Raw genomic sequence first — 26,409 nt, 5'->3', positions numbered from 1 at the left:
GGCGTGACCAGATTAAATTCCACAGTGTGTGCAGCTTTAGGTAAAAATGAACACTTTGAAATTGTGTTTAACAGATTTTTGCAAATGCAGACGCTTTACATGTCTCATGTGGCTGTCAAATCCTTTTGCTTCTACTGCTGCTGCTGCTGCCTAAATCCCCATTGCTGCTTCTACTAGATGATGTTTGCGGTCTCTGAGGTAAATGGCTCATTGGTTTCTATTACATTGCTTTCAAATCTACCGCCTGACCCAACTACAGTAACTTATTCAATCCGTTCTTTCAAAATGATGTCAACGTCACCACTTTGACAGCTGACATCAAACTGAATAAGAGCTGGACGATTTTCTTTTGCTTTGAGTTTTGAATGTCAACTTGCACTGCAAAAGCCATTTTTCATGGTTATAAATACATAAGACGCTGGAATTATTCTCAAGAGTCTCACGAGATATATCACACCAATGATTTATGTGTTAATTGGATTCCGTCGTGAGAGGATGTGCCTGCAGAGAAGTTACAACTGCAGCTTAAAGCCAACGTACTAGACGATTGTACTCCTAAGTGCAACTACAGGCAAAGATTCTCACTTTATTAGCCCATTGAAATAAATTATGCAGTGTTTGTTGTATGCGATTTGTGTGTCGGAGTGATTAAGACTGCCCACTGTCAAAGGAGGACGTTGCTTGTGAATGATTTAATATGGCCTCCAAATGCCCGGCCAGATAACTGCTGATCACAGTGGAGTGAACCAACATAACACAATTATCATGAAACATGTCAGATAAGCCTGTTTAATCGTTTGCTTTAGAAACACTCAATCCTGGAAGCAACATCTGCCAACGTTCAAACGAAGCCAGCATTGTGTGCTGGTTTTGATATTCATATGTGTCCTTTAGCTCACAAACGCACAATAATGAGTGAATTAAAAAAAAAAAAATATATATATATATATTGTCTGGGAGCTTTTAATAAGCATGCCCTTTGGAATGGACATTTAAGCTCCAGCTGACTTGTGGCCATTTTGTACAAAAAGCAACAGCCATCCAGGGATCATTTATTTTCATTGAGAGGCCAGAGGGGAGGCACAGGCAGTCTGTCTGGCAGAGCATCAAGTCTGTTCAGCCAGGTGAGACGGTCATATCTGGACTCATCTCCCTCCTTCAAACACACACACACACACACATGCACACTGAGGTTCGTCCACTCCGAGATGAGTTGTGATGAAGTTGGGTATAGCCATTATACATCTCATCAGCCAAAAATAAAAAAAGAAACCCTCGCAGACGCCACCTTGAACCCCTGCGTCATATCAGATTCACCATGTTCCCTTCGAGATGTCAGAACATGTTGTAGAATAAGAAGAAATCTTTTGCAGTGCCAAAAATAAATGTGACTTAAAAAATGAATGATAGTGCTGCTGTAGAGCAGTTGAGAAAAAAAACAAAAAGAAGTGCTGTTGCGGGTTTAAAGAGATGGTATGTTTTTTATTCATAGCATTCAAGTAATTATTTGCAATTATGACACGATCTCAAAGATTTATGTAAACCTCATTTCACTTCATGTTGTTATTGTGGTCTGAAGGTATGATAAATTGTTTCCTTTCAGATTAATGTGAGTTAAAAAACCTTCTTGGTAGCCATGTAGGCTGATCTTTTGGATCTGGTTTAGATTTTTACTACTTGTGCCTTCGTGTACAGTTATAGATGTGTGGTTTTTTTTTGCCATTACTTCCCACCAAAGCTTTATCCCTGGTCAAATCTCCTCTGCTTATGTAGTTGCAGTTGCTTTAATTGGCCTTGGTCATTACGGGGCGTACGTCATCTGGATAGTCAAGGTAACTAAAAATAGAATTAAACCTAATTGTTGCTGACCCATACGAATGTGGCAGGATTCGCAATTAATCATGCGTCCGCTGTTTAGATAGTAACAGATTAAGGGCCTTTGTATGCAAAGCTTTCCATCTGTAGTCGTTTGAGCTCAGGCAACATTATGCTGACACCCCTCATTCCCTCTTGCTTTGACACATCTCCGGCCTTTTTGTTCAATCTCGAGTCAGCCCTTGAGTCCATGTGTCCTGCTTAGCCTACATATGCTAAATGATTCCATGGGCCTGCAGCGACGGCGGCGATACAAACCTGCATCTATTGTAGATACTTCCACCCAAACCATGAAGAAGAGATGGTAATGCAAGGTAGCTTTACAATGAACTGGTATTCTGGCCGAAGTTGTCCTTTTGGTTTACCCATTCTGGCTCTTGCTGGGTTGTGTTCCCTCTAACGGCATCCTTCCGGTTGATTTGTCTGCTCCGCCCACGAGCAAACATGCTACGAAGCTCGTTTGGCTTAACCACTTTAGTTTAGTTTTTTTAAAGCTTAATCTTCGGTACCAGTCCTGCTTTTATGTCAAGGCTATGACCTTAAAGCATTATTTGATTATAAAATATAATTATGGTCTTATTATAGCGTACAGTGACTGCAAAGATCATTTTCAGTGATTGAAGTGTCGTTATCTGTAAACTCGGTTTGCTTGAAACGCTCATCTGCAGATACTTCAGATATCACTGAAGTCTGTGTTTAATATTCCTCTTTACTGTTATTAGTTCTTTGAGTGTCTGTTCTTTTAAATATCACAGCTTCAATAGCCCACTATTTTAGAATAAGTCCCTGTGTGAATACAAAGTGTTTGAAATAGTAACCCTTTGGTGTATGAATAATATAATTGTAACTATTCAGTAGGTTAAGCCCACAGTATTAATTAGGGATGTGCCCATTTTCAAAAGAAAACGACGGAGCAAACTAAATGTTTCACGCAACGCAAGGGAAAAGTGGCGGCTCCCCATGAATTGAACAAAAAAAAGCGTACTCTATCCAGAAGGTGTTTTTCTAATGTAGTGCATTAGAGAGGACAATATTCAAATTAATATTTTTCAATCCATCCCTCAAACCTACTGTCACATTGTAGTTGCACCTCGGTCTGTTTAAAGGGAATATTAGAGAAGAGTTTTAAGACTGAACCACGGCCTCCGCATTTCTGCCCCGCTGTTATGAGGAAAATAAAAACACCAATAACCTCTCTGAAATGTTGAAATTTCCCTCTCGATTGTTGATTTTTCTGATTAGTTGAAAGACAAAATGGGTTATTGCTCCAGGCAGGATGGAAAAGCTTGGAGAGGGGGGAAAAAAAAATGTAGTGGCTGAATCACAGCATGTTTGTATACTAGGAGGCACTAAGCCTTTGGATAATCGTATAGCCGGGCTTATGTTGTAACCTGATAGCTTTGGTATTTGATTTAAGTGTTTGGTATCGAAATAAATAGGAAAACTATTCCTGAGATATTACCTCAAATGTTAAATATATATTTCTAGATGTTTCCATTTAGTACTGCTACTGCTGCCATAGTTTTCATATTACTGTCATTTTGAATGTTTTGTATGTTGTCGCCCTCAATATTAAATAATGTTCTAAAATATCCTATTTTGTGAATTTAAAAAAAAAAAGAATACAGTTTATCGCAGGGTTATTGTAATTTTGAATTAAATTCTATAGTCCTTGAGAACCACTGCATTAGAATATGCCCCCCCCCCCCCCCCTCCAGAGGATTACAAGCTGTACAACGTCTGATTTTATTGCTTGGTTGTGCTCGGTGATTGAGAGGACTGTTCACTTTAGGTATCTGTCATTGCACTGCTCCCGAGGACCAATAAGCTATTCCCTCCCGACTGTAACTACATCACTTTAGAGGTTCTCGTACAGCCGCCCGTGTTTTGATTTCTCCCAGGCACCTCGTCACCTTTTCTTGTGCGCTTCTATTTTTACGGGCGTTTGGATTCAGCTGGTGGAGTCAATATACTGAGAGCTCAAAGCACACTGTCGGAGCCTCGTGATCTTTTGTGTGTGTGTGTGTGTGTGTGTGTGTGTGTGTGTGTGTGTGTGTGTGTGTGTGTGTGTGTGTGTGTGTGTGTGTGTGTGTGTGTGTGTGTGTGTGTGTGTGTGTGTGTGTGTGTGTGTGTGTGTGTGTGTGTGTGTGTGTGTGTGTGTGTGTGTGTGTGTGTGTGTGTGTGTGTGTGTGTGTGTGTGTGTATACACTTGTATACCTTTTTATTGTGTTGTGGATTTATTGATTTATTTTTTGCCTTTTTAATTCACTTTGAATAACTTCTGATGACAAAATGAAAACACATTTTTAGGTTTTTATTACAAATAAATAAAAATCAACAACTAACGTCTCCGACCATTGATGCAGTCCTCCTGGAAATCCCTTTGGTAGCAATTAAAGCTTTGAGTCTCCACTTCGTATGCAAGTATTGGTTTGGACCGTTTCTCCTGCTCTGTCTGGCAGATCCTCGCTCGCTCCTGCAGATTGGATGGGAAACATCTATGAACTGCCATCATCAAGCCTCTTCGCAGATGTTGTGTGAGGTTTAAGCCTGTGCTCTGGCTGGGCTGCCCAAGTACTATCAACAAATCGATCGTAAGGCACTCAGCCGGCATTTTAACGATAGGATTTGGCTCATTGTTGGCCTTCAATAGTGACCCCTTCATATGGATTCTGGAGCAAGTTTTCCCCAGGACCTCACTGCATTGGTTATAGGAATGTTATTTGCAAGATGATAAGCTGCGCATTGCGTTTGCCATACATACTTTTTATACATCTACCTGCAAAGTAGTATTTTTTCCATTAGAGCAAAGACCCCCCCCCCGTGCTTTTCAACGTTTTCAATACCATTTGACAGACTCCAAGTGGACTGTCGGAGACCTTTTACTGAAGATTGGCTTCTGTCTACCCACTTTGCCCTCACAGTCTGATTGATCAAGTGCTGCTGAGGTGGACGTCCTTCAAGCAGGTATTTCTGCAGAGGACTTCTTAATCTGTCAGAGTGACCGCTTGGTTTAGACTGCCGACGAAAGAAACCGTTTGAGCAGTTCCAAACTCCTTCCATTTGATATAATTATTGAGGCTGCTTCACTCTGGAGAACACTCAGAGCTGTAGGGATAATTTTATGCCCTCGTCCATTTTTATGCCTCATCACAGGTTTGGTTTCGAGGCCTAAGGAGAGTCTCTGGAGCTTCATGACTGGGTATTTGCCCTGACATGTAGAGATAACTCTGGAACCTTTATACCCACAGGTGTGTTCATTTCTAGGAAAGTAGGTATGCCACAGATGAACTCATAGCAGATTCCCACCCCCATATCAAGAGCAAATTAAAGCAAATATGATGCAGGTAATTGCAGTTTGGTTTGCTCAAGCAAAATGTTTGCATGCCTTTGTCAGTGGGTGATTTCAGAAGAAATTATTAATTGCCATGGTTTCATTAGTTGTCATTGAGTACAGACTGATTGGAGCCATGTTATTAAATAGAATTCCATTAGATTAAATCTGTTTTTTAAACAGTATTGCAACCATTTCTGTATGTGTTCTTTCACTTTCCTGTGAACAAGAGCTCATGTTGAGGCAAGTCCCCTGAAATGATGTAATAAAAACTTGTCTGATCACACACTTAATCATACAGGACACCCATTTTTCATCATACCTGCTAACTTGTAACCTTTAAACAGACCCCAGTAATTCTAACACTGATCAGAGCAGAAACGGACTAAACCATACGTCAGTTTCACAGCGCTGTAAATTGAGAGCAGGAAGTGGTGATCCGGTCAAGAAAGGTTGAGGTGTGCGCGAAATCAAACTGAAAGAAAATGTGAGCGCACACTCATAAATGACGTGTGCGTTTCAAGGCACTTTCCTCCAGAAACTATGACGTTGAGCTTCCAGATGTTAGAGCCCACAATAGATGAGATTATTAACGCTTCCACCAATGCATGGCGAAGCATGACGAGGCAGTAAAGCCACACTCATTAATCTTTTAAGACCCCTCCACTGTCGTCTCAGGCAAGAAGCCAAGTTGATTTTTAGCTTCCTGAACTGTCACTGGTGGAAGGATGTTTTCAAGCTTTCTGCTGACATGAAAAGACTGGTTAGACTGCCGCCCTTTTCCCCCTCACTGCTTCTTTTTCACTCCCCACACTTCCTCTGCTCAGTATCTTCTGACTGCCGCTTTGTACCAACTTTGCTCGAAACTGAAGTTGTTAAACCCCAAAAAAAGCGTACTGTTCGTACAAAGTGTGGGTGTATTCAAAACAGGAAATGAGGCTTTCTATTCCTGTTTTTATTGTTTTGGTGTACTTGGAATATAAAATAAAAATCACTGAATTTAATCAGGCTGTTTTAGCTGCCAGTTTCTGCATGCTCAGAACCTCTAACCTTCTGGACCATAGTCATACATTATTGGTAATGAGTCCTCTGTCACTGTTCTGATCCTATCGTTGTTCCATCTATGATCGAACACCAACATATTATAATTAACAAAATTCACAAAGGGGCTGTTTGAAGTTGAACGTATACGCTCAAGATGAAATGTCTTTTTTTCTTTCTTTTTTTTTTTTTTTTTAGATTGAATACAAAAAAAAAAAAAAAAAAAAAAAAAAAAGCATTTATCTACATCTCTTTATCATTTCAGACTCGGCCTGTGGTCAGCACTGTGCATTGGAACGGTTTTAATGAAAAACGGATGAAAGAGGAGCGTTCTCTGATCTTTTTAATTCCTCTTAATTTAAAGCTTCTGACATAGCAGTCCACCCTCTAGGAGATAGGCAGTATCATGGCGTATTATAATGAATAGTTTGATGTGAGGTTTTATCTCCATTCAGCCTCCAGTCTGCCCTCATTTTGTTAAAGGTTTGGTTACTTCTGAACATTATACATTGAGATTAGCGATACTTTAATCTTTCACTGAGGTTTAAAAAAAGAAGAAGACAAAGATTTATCAGGCAAAGACAACTCCAGGTAAAGCCAACATTCTGAATTAAAAAGTGAAAGAAACATTATGTCTCTAAAAAAAAACAAACAACGATAATTGGCATTGGTAGCAGGCATTTGACGTGCTAATAGCTTGTGAAATATTCTCTAATGTTTAATGAATGATTCTTACACTGGTCAGCCTTGAACTGCACTTAATGCTTTATGATAAACAACGTCAAGGTTTCGCCGGTCGCAGGATGCAACGAGAAATCCTCTCCTCTGTTTATTTGGTGTCTTTTGAGAAGAGCACAACTCTTATGTGGGATGCTGTAGCTGTTGTCTTCTTTTGTTTCGTTCCGGCAGCCACCAACACTCCTTTGTGGTTTGGACAACCCACTCTCTTCTCGCTGCCTGTCCGACTTACCACCTGACGGGGTAAATGTACCAGTACATTGCCTGTGCTCTGTGTCGGTGTGATTGTGACTGCTGTTAAAGCCAACAAGCATTTAGTTGTGCTGGTGTTTGTAGCCCCCACTAGAGTTGGTCCTTCATCATGTCCTGGTTTCCGATCCCATCCTTCCATTAGTAGTCAAACAACAAATTTCTTAAGCACGTGTAGACGGTGAGTTGTACCTAGTTTTCCTTTTCCTTTTCGTGGTAGTTGAAACCTCCATGTTTTTGTGTTCATTTTGTCTCCGCTGTTTGCGTGTCCTCATTGCTTTTCCTACCTGTTCCTCAGTTCAGCATGTGCAAGGAATGACAATTGGATTCAGCCTGACCTTCTCTTACTGTTTATCCGTCATATATCCCTAATGTCTTTGGCTCAATTGTTAGTCTTAAAAAAAAAAAAAAAAAAAAAAAACCCAATAAGACTGCGGCCGACTCGCAGCCGTCTCTTCTCGGTGCGCTCAAGTGCAAAGATGTGAAGCGATGTGAGGTGACACAAAACGTTTGATCAGTCAGCCTGTGTCGGCTTTGAGTTCTGCTGGGCATATCAGAGTCTTAAAGTTAAGTTAAGTTCCTGAAGAAGTGAGAAACAAAGTTTTCTTCCCACAATTCCCGGCCATGGAACTGTTTCGGTATGACTGAAGTGTCGAATTGCAATCGAGTTTTCTTTTCATTTGTCAACACTAATTACCGTCCCTTATCTCGATTTTTGTATCAAAGGCACAACTTTCAATTCTTGTGCCTCGCATCGCTGCAAATGAATGTTCTTTTGAAGTCACATCATGATCTAATGCTGCTTTACGTAAATTCCACAATGCAAAGAACAACGTCCAGATTTCAGACTCCCAACAAATGTGAGCAGCTTCATTCCAACATGTACGTTCATTTTCCATTTTCCAGTCATAAACAAGGCAGATTAAAGAGGCTCTGTACTCCTGCATACAGTTTTTGATCTCGGCCCAAATCGTGAAGCTGGAAGCTTTGTATCCAAACACCGAAAAACAAATTAATTCTTTATTCTACTTGGCTACTGGTGTGTGTTTTTTTTTTTTGTTTTTTTTTGAAGTCGCCAGGTTGTTGTGTCGTCTCCGGCTGATGTTTTTAGTTCAGTGTTGGAATGGCATAGAACTAGGCACGTTGGACATAAATCCTTTAAAAGAATTACCTGGCACCGCTAATTGATTAAGTCTTTAATGGGTAAATCTCTTTCAAAGTGTGTCCTAATATGACACCATTTCCACGTTAAACCTCCCGAATCCATTTGGATACAAAGAGTAAGCCTCTTGCCCGCTTCGCCTCCAAGATTCACAGATGTGTATCCACATTTTGGTGTTCTGGTGGCTGCCAAACTTAATAGATTAACTACAAATGACTGACATTCTTCCTTTTTCACATGCACCGTGAAGTGCACCGCCATGTGTTTATGTAACTGCGCTCCACTCCGTTGTACCTGATTGCTCTGGCAATTGACCTGCATTCAAAAGTTGAATAGCGTGTTCATGTGTTACATAAAGACTGTTCTATTACAGATGTACATTACATGATCTGAGATCACGCTCAAAATAGCACAAGTACACGCGCCGCGGGTAGAGTGGAGGGTTCTATTCCACTTACTGGTAGCCATTGAGAGCAATTTCCAACCCTGTTTGGGTTTGGAAACATTTAATTTCTTCCAAATTTAGGAATAAAACATTTCCATTACACTGTTTCTTGTACTGAGTAGTTCATTAAAATTTGATGATATTGTAATGAGTGTCCCTAATATCTAGAAAGTGAAGGAAAAGAAAAAAATCGATTCATTTTTGAAGGTTTGTCAGTATTTCTTTTTCCCCGTGGATGCTGTTCATTATTTTTGTCTGGTTTTTGCTCTCAACTTGAAAAGGATCTGAAATGTACATGGCCCCACCTTTGCTTAAATATTCATCTCACTGTTATTGCGCGAGGAAGTAATTACACTTTTCTTTTTTTTTTTTTTAAATCAAAGTGAAATAAGTTTAGAATAAATAATCATAAATCTGCCTCATTAATGACGAAGTTAATGTCGGGAGTACAGAAGCGCTGTGTGGCATTAACAGCAGCCTGGCCATCCTTTTAATTGCATCTAAGAGACATGTTTTATTCAAAAATGTTGAGTAGCATCTCTTCAAAGCACACAGAGCATTTACTTACAAATGACGAAAAACCTTTCTGCTAACCCAAAATTAAAAAAAAAAAAAAAAAAATGAAGAAATCAAGTGTTCAGCCAGACAAGGACTTCAAAATGCTTCATTATATAAATAGTCCACCCAAAAAACCATTAGTCTTCTCCATCTGACAAGCGCTGCCTGCTCCTAGAACCGTTTGAAGACGCAAATTTACAGCGATGCTGAGCCAGACAGTTTTGTAAAAGAATATTTTATCAAAACCAAGCCAATCTTCATCTGAAAATACGCACTTCTCTCAGCCACCTTCACAGACTCTGCTGTCATGTCGACACACTGCACCGAGAGGAGACTGGATTTCATTTAGACGGACAAATACGTACCTTTCGTTCAGTTATGAATCATAGACTTTATTAGAACATGCAAACTCTGCTTTAAAAGCATTGAGGCGAGAGTACTAAACACTACACCACTGTGCCACTCCTCACTTGATCATCTCCGCTCAAATCATCAAGCTCGGGTCCCTTCAGTGAAATTCCCAATATGTTTTAAATTGAGTTTCGCACTTGAGGTTGTAGCGACTTTGTTAACACGACAAACAGTAGTCTCACTTTCAAGGGAGGCACAGCCATTAAATAAACAATCTTCGTTTAGTTTTTTTTGTTGCTCCCGGTACAAGTTATGGAGATTATTATGCACTTTTTATGGACTCTGTCAAGCCACACTTTTTATTACATATTCTTTTACCTAAATGAGCTTTATTCTCCAATGTCAGTTTTGTCTGCACAAAATGTACTCGCATCCCAAGAGGGATCCGTTTGAGGCTCTGAGTCAGATGTGCTTTGTTTTCATATTCAGTCTCTCCAGAGCTGTTAGGAACTTTTTTTCAATATGTTACATCACATGTTCAGGTCCTGTGTCTCAGTTTTGGTTTGGCTGTCGTAGTGCATAGGAATATCATGTACATATTATTATCTTACATTACCACGTTCCCACATCGCAGATACTCTCCTTCTGCAGAGTGCTGGTCGGGAGACTTTCCATACGGGGTTGTGTTCCTGTGATGAAATCCTGGATTATAAATTGGTTTCATATTGTGAAAAGGCCTTCCATTTATTTCAATCATCATTACCAGCGTTCGTCTGAAGTGCTCTCTCTTTCTCTGAAAACTGATAACATGCGCCGCTGTTATTCCTCAGCTCTCACTCACACCATTTCTAAAACGTAATGATCTTTTCGGTGCCGCGCAGCTTTTTGCAAAGCAGTTTATTTTCATTGCATGTCCTCGCATAACACAGAGATGATAAATCATGTAGCTGAGGAGTTGATTGAAGATGCATTCCACACCCATCGCTATCTCGCTAAAAACCTTGAACAGCCAAGTTTGGCAAGACATTATTACGGAATGTAAGTATTATTTCAGTTTAAACTTGGAAGAAAAAAAAGTCAACTTTATTTCATTTGTACCTTTTGTACTTACCTCTGAAAATGCTCTACAATAATTTTCTACTGTGTATTTTTTATATTTTTGGTCCTAACACTGTGCTCGGAGATTAAAATGTTCACAACCTGTGATCCTGACTACGAATGGAGGAAAAAATACTGAGCTGGTTCTGAATATGGTTCCAGAGCTGAGCGGCGTGCCAATGGCCAACACAAGGCTGATACTAGTTGACAATGAGCAAAATACAATAAAATAGAATATTTCTGTTAATCCCAGAGGGAGATTCTCGGAAAGTCCGCCGTCAAGCTGGATTTCAACCAGCAACCTGAAGATACCCGTGTTTCTGCCTCTACAATTTCCCGCTCTATCAGCTGAACTATTGAAGAGACGATACACCCCGAACAGACATTCTCACCTATACATCATTTAGAGATGCCATTTCAGCCAATACACGTTTTTAAGAAATGGGAGATCATGCTAATCCCACCAAATCAAGCCGAAGCCAAATTAGAATCTGTGGAGACGCACTAGCTCATGGGCAGGAAGAGCTGGTGATCGAACCGCTCTCCGTCGACCACCCAAGTGTGGACGATCAATCACGGCGCCAACGTAGAGGTTAGGGTCTCACCAAAGAAAAGGAAGTGAATATCCACATCAAATTGAATTGAGATGGTGTTTTGAACCGACTGGGACATTTTAATGTCCGTTATTGCTGAGATCTTCAGAACATTTGAAACGTTGCAGTCATATTTTACAACGGAAACAAATAAAAATCCCATCATCATCTTACTTTGGCTGGAGCTGAAAGAGCAGTCTGACTAATCAAGCGATATCACCATCCCTGGCTGCAGCATGTGGTGTTGCGGACGTTGTTTGGGCCATTTCCAGCGTAGTTGTGTTGCTTGAAGCTTGTCCAGCTATACAAATGAGCTGGAATGTAGCGCCTCCAAATATGTATTTAATTTAAGCTTTTGTTTAAGAAATAACTCTGAATCATTTGATTATTTATGGACACAAATGTGGCCGTTTCCCCATTAATCATTTTATAACTCGGTTATTATAACTTATGAGAGGATTGCTTAGATTTGATGGCCATTGATTTCCCCCTGTTTTTCTTTTCAACTTGGACACGGTTTGTTTCTTATCTGTGAGAATGTGAGCTCATTAGGTCCATGTGAGAGGAGCTGGACGTCTCCTCTTCTGCTACATTTCCCTGCCGGATGGTTCGGTCTTTTTAGGACGACAGGTTGTCTTAGCAATTAGGCTATCACCTCCCAACATGTCCTTAAGTTGTGTCACTTTGAAAACTTTGCTGTCCTACTTTCCATAAGACAAAATTAGACCTTTTCTTCTCTTTCTGCCACTCTTTTGAAGTAACAACTTCTCCCCCTCTTCCTAATAGATCCCTCGTGGAGGACGACGACGCTCACATGAAAGTTGCTCTGGGCTATGGTGATATGGGCATCTCTGCTCACCTTCAGGCATCAAAGACTGGAAACACTCGATTTTTCACAAGCAACACACACAGCTCAGTGGTTCTTCAGGTGAGAGTTCAGACTCCTAGTTTGTTCACACGATTCTTATCCACATTTGTCAATGAATGCGTCAACACTGTGGCCTACAGCAGGAGTGAGTCATCATGTTTTGTCATGAAGTGTTTTTGTATTCGGTGAATATTCCGATCGGCGGCTCGCTGTAACGTGAAGTTGTGGTGGGTACTGTGGGTACTGCGCCGTTTGCTGCAAGAGCAATAGCTGTCGTTTGTCATCAGCCCTCATTGAAAATGAATGCCCGTTGGCTGCTTTTGCTGCCCATTAATCTTCTCTTGTCAGAGCACAGTGAGGGTCTGATAATGATTTTTTCAGGCCTATCTGATCTTCTGACTCAATCACAGGATCTGTTGATATCAGCGAGGTGGCCCACTATCAAAGAAAACACCTAAACCCACCCACAGCTTTCTCAAATTTTGAGTAGTTATTTCTTTTTATGGTCTCAGTAAATGTTTAATATATATTTCTGGCTTCCACAACTCGGTGTAATGAGACGTGGTAGGTAGGGAAATCAGGTGTGGATAAGCGAGTGCAGTATCCATCAGCCATTTCCCAGAAGATCCAGAAAGCTCAGTGAAATAATCCGTGCAGCCGAAGACGGCTGTACTGTAGCTAATGCTTTTTGGTTCTGTCTCCTCGCTATGTTGCTATGCCAACGAGGGGACAATATAGCTGGAGATCTCAACCTACAATTTTAAACTATGGAGGGAAAACAAGCAGGCCACAATCAGTCGGACAGCTCAAGGAGAGCAGAAGGCTGTCACATATCATTTCAGGTCCATAAGCTCACGTCTGACAGGCTGATGGTGTTTTGTTTTATCCTCACTGCAAGTCTGAAGTTCAAGATTTAGACAGAACCCAAACGCAATGTCCGTGACGGCTTTTTTTTTTTTTTTTTTTTAATCTGCGACCTTATTTGATACGATTTTGAATAATTACACTGTCGCTTTAGTCTGGCCTTGACTGATCCGAAGCTTTTTTTTCTCCAGAATATAAACACAGTAGTTCACGTCTCCTCAGTTTGAGCCATAAAAACCCCTCTCTCCCCTTTTTGTCTCTTTATCATCATTTCATTTTTTTGGGTTTCTTTCAGGGATTTGACCAGCTGAGGATAGAGGGTTTGTTATGTGACGTCACACTTTTGGCTGGGGATGGTGATGAAGCCTTCCCTGTACACCGTGCAATGATGGCCTCCTCCTCCGACTACTTCAAAGCCATGTTCACAGGTGGGTCAGGAAATGGCACTGCCACCAAATAACTTGTGAATTTCCATCCATTTTTTTTTTTCTCCCCCAGACGATCCTAGTCGACTGTGGGCAAAGGCAGGGTGTACCCTGAACAGGCTGCCAGTCCAACACGGGACAAACACAGAGACACACATACACAATTTATTCAAGCAATATCGCATGTCTTATTGCGCCACGCAGATTCACAGTCGTGTCACTCAACATTGACAACCTTGAAATGACTCGTGTTGACCTTGTACCCACGTCCCCGTGGCATCACGTGCGTATTCATGTTTTAAAACCCGATGCGGTCAAGCCATTGTTATGCACTCATGTTCATGGTCATTTGTTCTTGCAATGAATATAAATGAAGGTAAATGCCACTTCATCTCCTTGACACGCCGCCTGCAGAGGCTCCTGCAGGACTCCTGAGTCTCAGGAGTGCGACGAAATTAAATTACTTTTCAATCAAAAACAAGGAAAATGATGAGACCCTTGCTGTCAGTGCTTTTTTTTTTTCTTTTTTTTTTTTTTTTTTTTTAACATGCGTCTTAAATAAGGGTGTTAATTTTTCCGGACTGATTCCCAACCCCACCACCATCATTTGCATTACTTTGTGCATAACGAGCGGCGAAAATGAAGTACAATTTTGGAACAGCTGACGGGGATACTTTGGGTCTCGTGTCATGACAGGAGGGGAAATAAGTTTGCAGATTTTGGCATTTAAAGTACATGATTAAGATGAAAAATGCTCTGCAGTGGGAGTAGAAGAGGAGCGTGTTTAAGTAGGAGGATGGGGACACTGTACTTGGAGTGAGGGTTCGCTCATTAGTGATCAGGCAGCTGGACGTGCATAAATGCTGAGCAAAGGTTCCTCCCTTGGACCTTCAGTCCTTTCTCTGAACTCAGGCCATTTGACACCCAAATCATTACATTGACATTTGCATCACAATGAAGCATATGCACTTTCATGTTCCGCTTAACTGATTTTTTTTTTTCTTCTTTTTCTCTCTCTGTCAGATTCGTTCTCCAAAAGTATAATACTTGTCAGTCTGATAGGAAGATGTAGGAGGTAAACCTGTTCTAACTTGCCCACTTTTCTTGTCTGTCCCTCTCTCCTGATGCAGGGGGAATGAAAGAACAGGATTTAATGTGCATCAAGCTTCACGGAGTAAATCGAATAGGCTTGAAAAAGATCATTGACTTTATCTACACAGCGAAGTTGTCGCTCAACATGGAGAATCTGCAGGACACGCTTGAGGCAGCAAGCTTCTTACAAATCCTTCCTGTGCTGGACTTTTGCAAAGTCTTTCTTATATCTGGGGTAAGGAAGCAGACGCACATTACAAAAAACATACTTTGCTTTCTTTTAAGTCTACAGCAGTTCTACATTATCTTGTAACAAACTGTACGAAGGACAAAAGAGGTAAAAAGAAAAACCACATGCCAACTCAATTACATCCCAACTATTCTGGAGTTCACCTGCTGTAAAAACTCTGAAATGTCAAACCAAAAAAAAAACCACCACATTTTGAAAAGATTTTCATGTATCCTAAGCCAGAAACAATTTTTCATTCAGTTAGCAGCGGATATCTTAATCCACTGGCTGACGGTAACAGCTGGTAGCTCCGGTGAGCTGTGTCTGATTACCTGAAAAATGGCCAAAGTGGAGGAAAGAAAATGACAAAAAGGTAAAGAGATGCTGGAAAAAAAAAATGCAAGATTTAATTCCTAAAGACTTTGGTGTTTTCAGAAGGTATGAGATTGTTTTTGATTTCATTACACGACCACAATCTATTCGACAGAGTAAGACTATACTGACATCTTAAAGTTAATTTCTCTTCCCAACTGTCTTAAAAAAGAAATAAAATAAATCTAATTTACTTAATCTGCTGTGATAAAAACCAGAGAAAAGCAATAAATCTTCTTGTGCACAACAGAAGATTTGAGTTGTAAGTACAGATGGCGTGAGGTTACTTTGGACTGCACCACCCTCAACACAAATACTTTTCAAATAAACGTCATTCCAGGTTGCCTTTTTCAGAATTTTGACTGCTTTTTTTTTTTTTTTTTTTTTTCCCCAAGGTTTCTCTCGACAACTGTGTTGAGGTGGGACGAATCGCCAACACGTACAACCTCACAGAGGTGGACAAATATGTCAACAACTTCATCCTGAAGAACTTCCCCTCGCTGCTGGGCACGGGAGAGTTTGTCAAGCTGCCGTTTGAGCGGCTGGCTTTTGTACTGTCGAGTAACAGTTTGAAACACTGCTCCGAGTTGGACCTGTTCAAAGCCGCGTGCCGCTGGCTCCGCTTCGAAGACGGCCGTATGGACTACGCCCCAAAGCTCATGAAGAACATCCGCTTCCCTCTCATGAACCCACAGGAGCTCATCAATCACGTGCAGACAGTAGACTTTATGCGCACGGACAACACCTGCGTCAACCTCCTCCTGGAAGCTAGCAACTACCAAATGATGCCGTACATGCAGCCGGTTATGCAGTCGGAACGGACAGCCATCCGCTCAGACAGTGCCCACCTGGTCACGCTGGGCGGAGTACTGCGCCAGCAGCTGGTCGTCAGCAAGGAGCTGCGTCTCTTCGACGAGAAGGCCCACGAGTGGAAGGCGCTGGCGCCCATGGACGCGCCCCGCTACCAGCACGGCATCGCGGTCATCGGCAACTTTCTGTACGTTGTGGGCGGCCAAAGCAACTACGACACCAAAGGCAAGACGGCAGTGGACACCGTGTTCCGGTACGACCCTCGCTACAACAAATGGATCCAGGTGGCCTGCCTTAATGAGAAACGTACCTTCTTCCACCTCAGCGCACTCAAGGGACACCTCTATGCAGTGGGTGGAAGAAATGCTGCCGGGGAGCTCGGTGAGTTGATTTTGCCGCTTTGTTTGTCTCCTGCTTCCCATTATGCAACGACGGAGGCCTTTAATTAATATTGTATGAGATTTTTTATTATTTTATTTTTACTCTTAAAAATCAAGAAGGAGCACGAGAGGAAAAAAGTGCAGTTTAATAAGGCTGTGAGCACACTGAAGCCTGTAATCAAGCATTATGCCGACACATCATTTGCTGTTTCAACACGTCGCGTCCTTAATGTGTGTGTAATTCAATAAAATTCACAGGATGGGCACATTAAAGCAAACACGCTCTCAGTCTAATGTAATTCATTACTGAAGCATTTGAACACACGCATAATCGATTTCAGTGCCATCATGTGTTTTTAGAGGATGTGCTCTGGAGACATTTTGTTCCGCCATTCATGACGCACGTTATGTGTTTAAACTTTTTTTTTTTTTTTTTTTTTTAACCTGACAAGACTGGTAATGGTGTCACATCTACCATTTGCTGTTGAAGTGAACACATTCACCTGAAACTGAAACCTGAAGTGGAATGTTAAACGTGACATTACGTATAGGGGAAGAAGCAGCAGGATTGGTGCATTGAGGGCATAAAAAAACAAGACGCATTCATTCTTTCGTTTTTTTTTCTTTTTTAATAAATTTTCCACTTTGATTTGAATTTCAAAGTGTACATTTAGAAAGGAAAAAAAAAAATCTTCATATTTCACTTATTACTAATTTTGTCGAAAGCAGGTTTTACAACACTTGACTCACTGTTCGGCCCTCTGGAACAGACACTGTGGATGGATGAATTCAGACATTTCTGTCCGTCGTTCGTCGTCCGCTGGGTGATGCTGAGTAACCAATCTGGAATCTCTGCGCTCATAACTGGAAACCACAGCGAGGTGCCACCCGGCACTTAAATGCAGCTCAGTAGCTACATCGGTCGTCTCTTCAGGGTTATAATTAGACGAAACAACACAGACTCACTTTATTGCCCGTCTAAACAGCAGCCTTTCCCCCCGCTTTGTTTCACTGCCCTTTCACTGCATGATCTTTACTCTTGGTGTGTCTGGGTTCTTTTCTGGATGTGCCCTGCCCCTCTATTATGTTTGTTTACCCTGCAATAGGTCATACGGGTGTGGTTTTATTGTTGTTGTTTTTTTTTTTTTATTGTTTTATTATTTCAAATGCCGACATTTTATAACAGGGCAAAAAAATCCATAAACTCTAGATAGATATTTGAAGGGCGTTTTCTGTTTGGATTGGCACGTGTTCTGTATCTGTAGTGCTTTATTCAATCGTTAAGCATTGAGTTGATCCCAGCTCACTGTGGGTCAGTGCAGGGTAAACCCTGGACAGGTCACCAGTTCATCACAGGACAAACAGAGAGACAGACGATCACATCTATGGGCAATCCAGAGTCGCCAACCTTGGTTTTTCCATTAGACTGAAAATGCAAATTGAGAAGATATAAGCTCCTCACGGATCGGTTCAAGCCACCGGTTCTTCTTGTTGTGAGGCACACATGCTGGGCGCTACACCACCAAGCAGCTCTTCCAGGTCATTTAGTTTTATACGTCAATCAATATCGGATGCTATAATGAAACCCTGAAAAAAGACGCACTGGCAAAATGTAACCCTCCCCTTCTTCATCACGTTTTATTTGGGTTCATTTTGAGCACATCACAGGGTCGCGGCCCTCGTGTCGGGAACCGCCGCTCTGGGTCGGAGGACGATGCTGAATACTACCAACCAACAGATATCACCAGCTGCCAGCTTGACCCTCGGAGTGCTGTATTAATTCTCAGAGAACAACCGGCGGGGAAAAGAAAGTTCATGCTAATTAGCAATGTGACCTTTTTCAGCCTGTCAAAGGAGGAAAAGAAAGCCGTTATTTAATTCACACTCGTGTATCTCATTAAGGGAAATTAGCTCCAAATCTGCGGAGTGGCGGCCTAGAGGTTAGGGGAGTGAGCGGGTAACCAGTAGTTCACTGGTTCGAATCAGGCTGCAGACAGGTCGCCGCTGAGGCGACAGGAAGGAGGTCTGGCAAATGAAACACAATTTGATGTGTATTTATCAAAGAATGTTTAATTGTAATTCAGAAAGTGATTTGTGTTTTAAACTGTGCTCAGCTCGGCCTGTTGTTTTCTGACACGTCTGTAGTGTTTCCACTGTGTTTCTGCAAGATTTCATGCCGGGCTGAAGGTCTCGTTGGTGATGGTTGTTGAACAAACGGAGCAAATAATTCGCTTATTTTCCCCGGCGAGATTCCCTCAGCCGGTGCAGCGATGGCTCGTAGTCCTTTCGCGGCCCCCTAGTTTACTGCCAAGTTTCAAGTGTAAATTATTTTTTTTTATTTTTTTTTATATCATTGTTCGGGTCAATGATTCAACCATAGCTGTGAAATTTTGCACAATAATTTTTATTTCAGCTGAGGCTCTTTATTGTCTTTGAGCACCATTAATCGGGTGAGTTTATTCACTGGCTACAGTGTGTGAAAACAACACAGTTTATGCATTAGCTCCTTTCCTGCTTGGGGTATATAATAATGATAATGATAATAATAATAATAAAAAAAAAAAGCAGTGGCTTTTAATTCAGTTATATAAACATGGAAAGGTTGCAAACAAGCAGACAACTTATCAGTGATCCACAATGCCTCACTACGTTTACCGTGTTTACACCTATACTTTTACTGCTGATGTGGTTTTGACTTTTCATTCCAATAACTCCCGGATTTTTGATAATATTGACAAAATTCATAGAAAGAATAAAATTAGAGATTTCACTCCCAGGGCTTCTGCGGCGCGACGGTCAAACCCACACAAATACTGAAGAGCAGCACAAAATTGAAAGTAGACGTACTATTTGTACATTTGTTTTGACAGTTTTACAGCCATAAACTCAGTGAATGCTTCCATCTGGGATTTCCAAAGTAAATCCCGTCGGTCTTTCAGTAGAACGGCTAACGTGGTGTGAGAAGTCTGATGTTAAAATAATCTCACTCCTCTGTGTACGTCACCCTGATGTTGCGTCTCTTTCCCAACGAGCTCGCATGCTGATGCACCCTGGCTCCATGTAATGGGGTCAACCCAGCCACACAAATCCCAGCATTCCTACTTTCCCTCCGATTCTTGCGAAACCTTCCCCGGGCATCATCAGATAAAATCTCTCACAATCTCCCATTTTCCCGCGGAGTCGGTGCGTCGCTGGTGGGGTTGTGGGGATGTGTGCTCTTTATTTAAATCTGAGTTTTAGCTCCCACGCTGAGGCCCTCCAAGGCCTCATTTGCTGCTGTTTGTCCTCCTTAGTTGTATCTTGACCTACTTTTTTTTTTTTTTCCCCCTCCATCTTTTTCCTAAAGCTACGGTGGAGTGCTACAACCCAAGGACGAATGAATGGACATATGTTGCCAAAATGAATGAGCCTCACTACGGCCATGCCGGGACGGTGTACGGTGGTTACATGTATATTTCAGGTAAGTGGCTCCGGGGAGCTTAACACTTTAACTCCCATCCTTTCTTTTCCCCCCGACAGGATTCAGCTCGTGAACTTCTCAGAACAATAACTCCTCCGATAAGTATGATGCCCAGAAAATTCAATAACGATCAAAACGTAGCCGCTTTTCACACAATAATGGCATGAACTTCTTTGTACAGTCAAAAATATTGTGGAACTTCTCCATTTTTTTCAAGTTAAATTGGAAGAAAGTAGCAGAAGCACTCATTCATCGCACATTTTCTGACATTTCAACAGCCAAAAACAAAATCCAAATAAATATATTTGTTTTAAGCATAAGATGGTGAAATAAATATATGATGTGTTTAAAGAATTGTTGTTTTATTACTTGACTTGTAGGGGAGGATGAGGCACGCGTTTTAGTCTTCGAGCTTTATGTGTCATGATTTTTCGTACACCCTGCTAATCCTAGTGTATTTTCATCTATTGACCTCGCTACCTCGTTAAAAAACAACTGTGTTTCACAGCTACACGCTTTCTCAAATAGGTTTTTTTTAACGCACGCCCGATTCATCTCCGCCGAACGCAGCTCTGAAGTCTGCGGCGGTTCAGAGCTTAAAGCAGAGAGCCGAGATTGTGCCTTTGAGCAGCCGGCGCCCGCTCCTTTAGGTATCACCTCAGCCCTTCTTCACTTCATACGACTAAAAACAAATCCCGCGGTATGGAGATGAGCCCTACTTTCCCAGTGTGACTAATCCAGAGCGATGCTACAAAGGAGGGGAAGGTTTTTGGAGGGGATGGAGCGAAGTAGAGGACTGAAGCCTGTGTAGGAGGTGTAACACAGAAGAGACTGTGTTAATCCCTCCTGGCAATGGGCACCATCATCCTTCTGCATCACACCAGCATCAACAGCCTTTTTTTTTTTTTTTTTGAAAACACAAAAAATTTGCTTGCGAGTTGGAAGTTTCACTTCATTTTTTGGGGTATATTTTGGTCCAAAAAAAAAAAAAAGAAATTCAAGAAGAACAAGGGGAATATAAATAGGAAAATTTGGATGACAATAGACTCATCTATGCTGATGTAGAAATTAAATTACTATATTTGTGTGTCTAACAGCTGTTTGATTTTATTTTATTTTTTAAATGACTTGGTCTAAGGTTAGTGTGGTAGATTAAAGCCCAACATGAACACCCACTCATTATCTATACTGCTTTACTCTGTTCAATAGAAAATAAATATTGAACGTCGCTTTAGCGGTGATGTTGAACTTGGCTGCAGTGTCAAGTGACACACACACACACACACACACACGCGCGCGCGCGACTGCTATCTGTTCATATACACAGTTTTAAATTAGCTAATACTGCACATATCAAACAGAAGCTCTGGGGTATATATGAGGCCAGACACGCTGAGAGAAGGTTAATATTCTAGAAGAGATGAAAAGCCACGTTTTCACGTTTTTAAAAAAACTAAAGTGGAGCGATGAATAACGTAGCAGTCATGGACTGAGCTAATCTGCTGCTAGCCAGCTGTGGTAGCCTCGTTGCCTCCGGCTGTACAATGCAGTGCAGGGTATTTATTGCTCCCTCTCTTTGATATTCTAATGGATTCTTCTTTGTTGGTTTCATGTTTCAGCGACGCACGCAACAGCGGCTCAATAGTCTGATAAATTTCTCTATTTTACCAGCGTGCTGAGCTGTGACACGGTGTCACGCTTTGGAGCCGCAGCAGCTAAAATTGTGTGAGAGGAAAAGCGGCAACCTTGTGATTCGGGATGGAGCCGGTCGAGCAGTTTTGTCAACACAGCTCTGGGTTAGAACACAAGAAAGCTGCGCATGCAGCTCGGAGAAGAAGAAAAACAAACAAAACAAATATTCCTCTGAAGTGCTTCTAATGCAAATAGCACAGGTACACAAGCATTACCCATTAGAAGAATTTAGCTGTGGCCATGGTCCTTGGGGGTGGGTGGGGGGGTTACAGTCTTGCTGTGCAAGGTGACCCACGCTGGAGTGCAGTTCTGTGTCTATCTGTCACAGCGCATCAGGTCACTCTCGGCGGCCGTGCTGCTGCGCTGTCTGAAGGTATTCTGTCAGCCGGGTGAATCTGACAAATGCACTCAGCCCGCAGACCATCACAGCTCAAGTGGTGTGGCAGAGTTCAGACACGAGCACTAAACCAGAGCAGAGCCGCGCTGCCCCCGGTCCACAGCTCTTATCTGGGGGATTAAGGTCTTACGGTTCAGACCAGTTTAGGTCAGATGGTTTGATTTTTCTTTCTTTATTATTTTTCTTTTTACGTTCTGAAGCCGTCCAGAACAAAACATTTAAGATTTAGCTTTTAGCTGAAGCAGAATTCTTCAAATTATTTTGCACATTTCTGTGTATTTAAAATGATTCAAATAATGAGTTACAGTCTGACTGGTGACGTTAATGTCGTCTATGTTATCAGTCTGTATGCTGCTCATACATATTAGTGTGGGGGGGGCTCATCCTCCCACACTTAGAACACCTCTGCACTACATCATTTATTTTGCATTCTGATGCAAATCACTCCTCGCATGCTTGATTCATCTATACTGAGCATTTGAAGTCCGAGAAGGTTCTGTCTGTACAGCAGCCAATGGACATTAATATTGGGCCTCTTCTTTAAGAATGCTAAATATTCTCCTAAATATTCTCCTGGCTTGACCATTTTCATAAATGCTCCTCTTGCAACGAGATTGTCCATCTGAAATCTCAGCCTCTCCACCATGAATTCACTGCAGCATATCGTCTCTGCCATTTGATTTGAGTGTAAAATTCATGCTGTGCAGAGCGTCCTCAAAATTCTTGCTCTACTATGAAATATGTAGCTTCTGTTTCCTGCCAAGAATCCCTCTGTGAAGTCGGCTAAGTTTTCTACACCTGATTCGGTCGTATGACTCAGACTCCTGAAGCGATGGACCTGTAATGGTTCACAAGTGTCTGAAATTTCACCTCAGAGTCAATGACTGTCTGTTATATACGTAGCTGAGAAATGAGTGAATGATTTAGTTCTCGTGTGTCAGATGACTGTAAAATGAACCTGGCCTGCTGACTTGAATAGGATTGTTATGTTGATAAGAGAAGTGCCTCATGAACCGTGAATGAAACCTGCTTCATTTTGGGGCTTTTAATTGTATCGATCATCTATATATACATATATAGAAACTCTTTTGGAATTATTCCTATAATAATATTAATAACATCTATGTATATAGCACTCTTTTTAAAAAGAATAATAAAAATTTGGGGAACAAAAAGATTAACCGTCCACTTATTTCTTTAATCATGATTTCAGAAAATGAAATAAAGAATCCTGCTGGGAAATGTCTCCCCTGACCCTCAGACCTCCCACCGGAGGCTCGCCCACAGTTTGAGATCCGTTGTTTGCGAGGTACTCAGTCACTCGGCCCGCGTATTGATCAAAGTTGTCCATCCTGGATTCGGAGGAAGGCGCAGCAGCTCCCTCGTGAACTTAATTCTGTAGAAAGTGTGTTATCTCTCCTCAGGCCGTGTGATTGCTGCTGTTTCATCGTGCACGTCGGCTCGTGTGCGTCAGCAGTGCCTTGTTTACCCAGTTTACTTCTGAATGTCCTCTCAGGTTTTTTTTACAGGTTTTTCTCTATTTTAAGAAGAAATCAGCCTTGATGATGCACAATAAATCAAAGTCCTACAATATCAACATTAATGCACAGAAAAGCTTGTTCCTCTCAGCGTCCTTCAGTCTATCAAGCATGTTAAAGGATGCAAAACATTCAGTCTCAGTCCTTTTTATTTAGGATCACTGTCGTCTATTGGAAAGAAGGAAAGTGGTCAGATGACAATAGAAATGAACGCGAGTAGTTTGATATATATATGTGCCGGATTATGCCGGATCTCAATTCTAGACGACTTTATTAATCATTAAGTGGTATCACTTAAATCTGCTGAGCCTCATTATTCATCTCACCTCGGTGTCGGCTCGCCATCATCTCTGCGGGTCCCATGTGTTCTGGCACTGATTCAACCAGGTCAGTGATTTTACAAGGGGACTCTGCACTTATTTTATTTTTACATGGCTGCACATGGGAATGTTCTGAAATGGTAAAATATGTGTCAGACAACACAGAGAGGCAGTCCGTCCCTCCCTGCCTCCGTCTTTTGACATCGGATCAGTTCAGCAAAACCTGGTCCTCCCTTAGTGTCTCACTAATGGCGCTGATGAGTTACTGATCAGACAAAGACTGAAGACCCTCAATTGAGTCAAAATAGCCGCAGAGTCCCTTAAGAGTAATTATCACGAGGGCCCCACTTTGACTCGAGCACAGTTCTCTTGTCAGGATTTAAATAGCAGACTGCATGAACCACTTGGATAAAGGAAATCGTGGGGCTATCTCGGAGCTTGATCAGCTGAGGAGGAGCTGCGTCGCCGATCTGAGACATGGCAGCTGAATAGACAGCTTAGGCTTCAACAATAAACCCAGCACACGATCACTGGGCAGCAGCAAAGGAGGGATCCTGCCTCCATTCGACATGCTCTGCGAATCTAAACTGCATTTGCTTCTAGTCACTCAGCCTGCAGGGGGGTGGGGGCGTGGCGGGGGTCTGGCTTCCACCCAAATGCATGCTGGGATTGTGTTCCTCTTTATTTTAAGCCTTCCCTGTAGACATGTCCTGTTTTTTTTTTTTGTTTTTTTTTTCTTCTTCTTCCCCACTTTGCCTCAGCTTTTTGTGTCCCGCCGTCTACGGTCTGTTTGCGCGCGTACGCTTTGTTGTGGTGTACCGCTTTGTACCGAGCGCTCGTCATTAGCTTTGTTTCACTCTGTAGAGAAGGAGCTGAACAGCTCCCGATAAAACTCCACTGTGTCAAATTATTGTTTAACCTGAGCGTCGGTTTGTTTTGATGTGAAGTTTGACGAATGTGGATGAGTGGAAGAATAATGTCACTGCTCTCCATGACGGCGCCAAATCCAACGTGGCCATTTCCAGTGCGATGTCTGGTGCTCCGTGTGTCCCAGATAAACGCCAGCGAATGAGTCACTGGTTTGCCTGATTGACAAGTCCACAAAGTGTCTTACTCTCTCAAATGATCAGTGCTGAATCTAATGTGCGTGCTCTTTTCTTCGTCTCGCTGCAGGGGGAATCACTCACGACACTTTTCAGAAGGAGCTCATGTGCTTTGACCCAGATGCGGATAAATGGACTCAGAAAGCGCCCATGACGACGGTGCGCGGCCTCCACTGCATGTGCACGGTGGGCGATCGCCTCTACGTGATCGGGGGCAACCACTTCCGGGGCACCAGCGACTACGACGACGTGCTCAGCTGCGAGTACTACTCCCCGGCCCTCGACCTGTGGACTCCTATTGCCGCCATGTTGCGAGGGCAGAGCGACGTGGGCGTGGCCGTGTTCGAGAATAAGATCTACGTGGTGGGCGGCTACTCGTGGAACAATAGGTGCATGGTGGAAATAGTACAGAAGTACGACCCCGAGAAAGACGAATGGCACAAAGTGTTTGACTTGCCCGAGTCGCTGGGCGGGATCCGAGCCTGCACACTCACAGTTTTCCCCCCCGAGGACATTTCGGGCTCGCCCTCCAGAGAGTCGCCGCTCTCGGCACCTTGATGAGTAAAGGGGGTGGGCCCTGTTTCGCTCATACCCCCGTGACCCCTCGTCCCCAAGAAGCACCCCTCAACAAACACACCTTATAGACATTGTTTGCACTTCCTCTTTGGACAACATCTGTACTGCATCCCTAAGTATGCCCTCAGCCCACATCCCATAAAGCTGTGCAGAAACCCCCTACCCGAGTGAACAAACCCACGTACCGACACAGTTTGGCAACCTAATTACACGTTAATGTTGCATACTCGGTATCTTTTGGCAGGAAATACTTTGACTTGAAAAGTGACTTTGCAAATCAACTTTTCTACCTGATGTCTCCAGAGTTTTTCTTATGTCTCATTTCTTTCGGTGTTCTACCTTGAGATGTTGACTACCAACACTGACTCTCTCTCCTAGTCTATGCCAGGTTAGATGCAGGTGAGCCCAGAGAGCAGAAGCGTCAGGAATGGATGAGCGCTCCTGAAACGCAGATGGGTTTTTTTTTTTTTTTTTTTTTTTTAAACTCAGGGGTTGGCCAAGGCCCCATCTACGTCTCTCTCGCAGTTTCAGTTCTTTCCTGCTATTGGTATGAAACTGTTAACAAAATGTTGTTTTCTAAATTTAATAAACATGGTTTTGAAAGTAATTTAAACATCGTTGTCGTTACTGACTGCAGCAAAATCATGAAAAGTGAAGCCTCTCACCAAAACTTTTACTGGATTGTGTTACGTAGATTTGAAAGTATTCTGTCCTATCGACTGTTGCAGTGACTAGTGCTGCAGTCGGCTTGGCTTTACTGTTTGTGGGATAATTGGATTGAAGCCACTGTTGATTGCAGTAAAGCCTCCTGACTCCTGCAGAAGATCTGTGTTAGCGAT

The 26,409-nt window shown here is 42.2% G+C and overlaps 1 protein-coding gene across 4 annotated transcripts in view; it reads left to right on the top strand.

Moving 5' to 3' along the window:
* The window catches only part of klhl13 (kelch-like family member 13), a 34,547-nt gene extending 8,367 nt beyond the window's left edge, over window positions 1-26,180 (top strand). For 2 of the 4 annotated variants that reach the window (XM_080483516.1, XM_080483515.1), the window contains 7 exons: window positions 7,160-7,231; window positions 12,231-12,372; window positions 13,472-13,604; window positions 14,732-14,928; window positions 15,690-16,485; window positions 19,831-19,944; window positions 25,065-26,180. In XM_080483516.1, the coding sequence (XP_080339642.1) occupies window positions 7,160-7,231; window positions 12,231-12,372; window positions 13,472-13,604; window positions 14,732-14,928; window positions 15,690-16,485; window positions 19,831-19,944; window positions 25,065-25,552 (1,942 nt within the window). In that variant the 3' untranslated portion in view covers window positions 25,553-26,180. The remainder of the gene's footprint in view (window positions 1-7,159; window positions 7,232-12,230; window positions 12,373-13,471; window positions 13,605-14,731; window positions 14,929-15,689; window positions 16,486-19,830; window positions 19,945-25,064) is intronic. The other 2 variants (XM_080483518.1, XM_080483517.1) reach the window with 1 other exon arrangement.
* The last annotated feature ends 229 nt before the right edge of the window (window positions 26,181-26,409 follow it).

Source organism: Lipophrys pholis (assembly GCF_963383615.2).
Source record: "Lipophrys pholis genome assembly, chromosome: 16".
NCBI lineage: Eukaryota > Metazoa > Chordata > Actinopteri > Blenniiformes > Blenniidae > Lipophrys > Lipophrys pholis.
The sequence above is the reverse complement of the archived record's forward strand: the minus strand, read 5'-3'. Positions and strand labels throughout refer to the sequence as shown.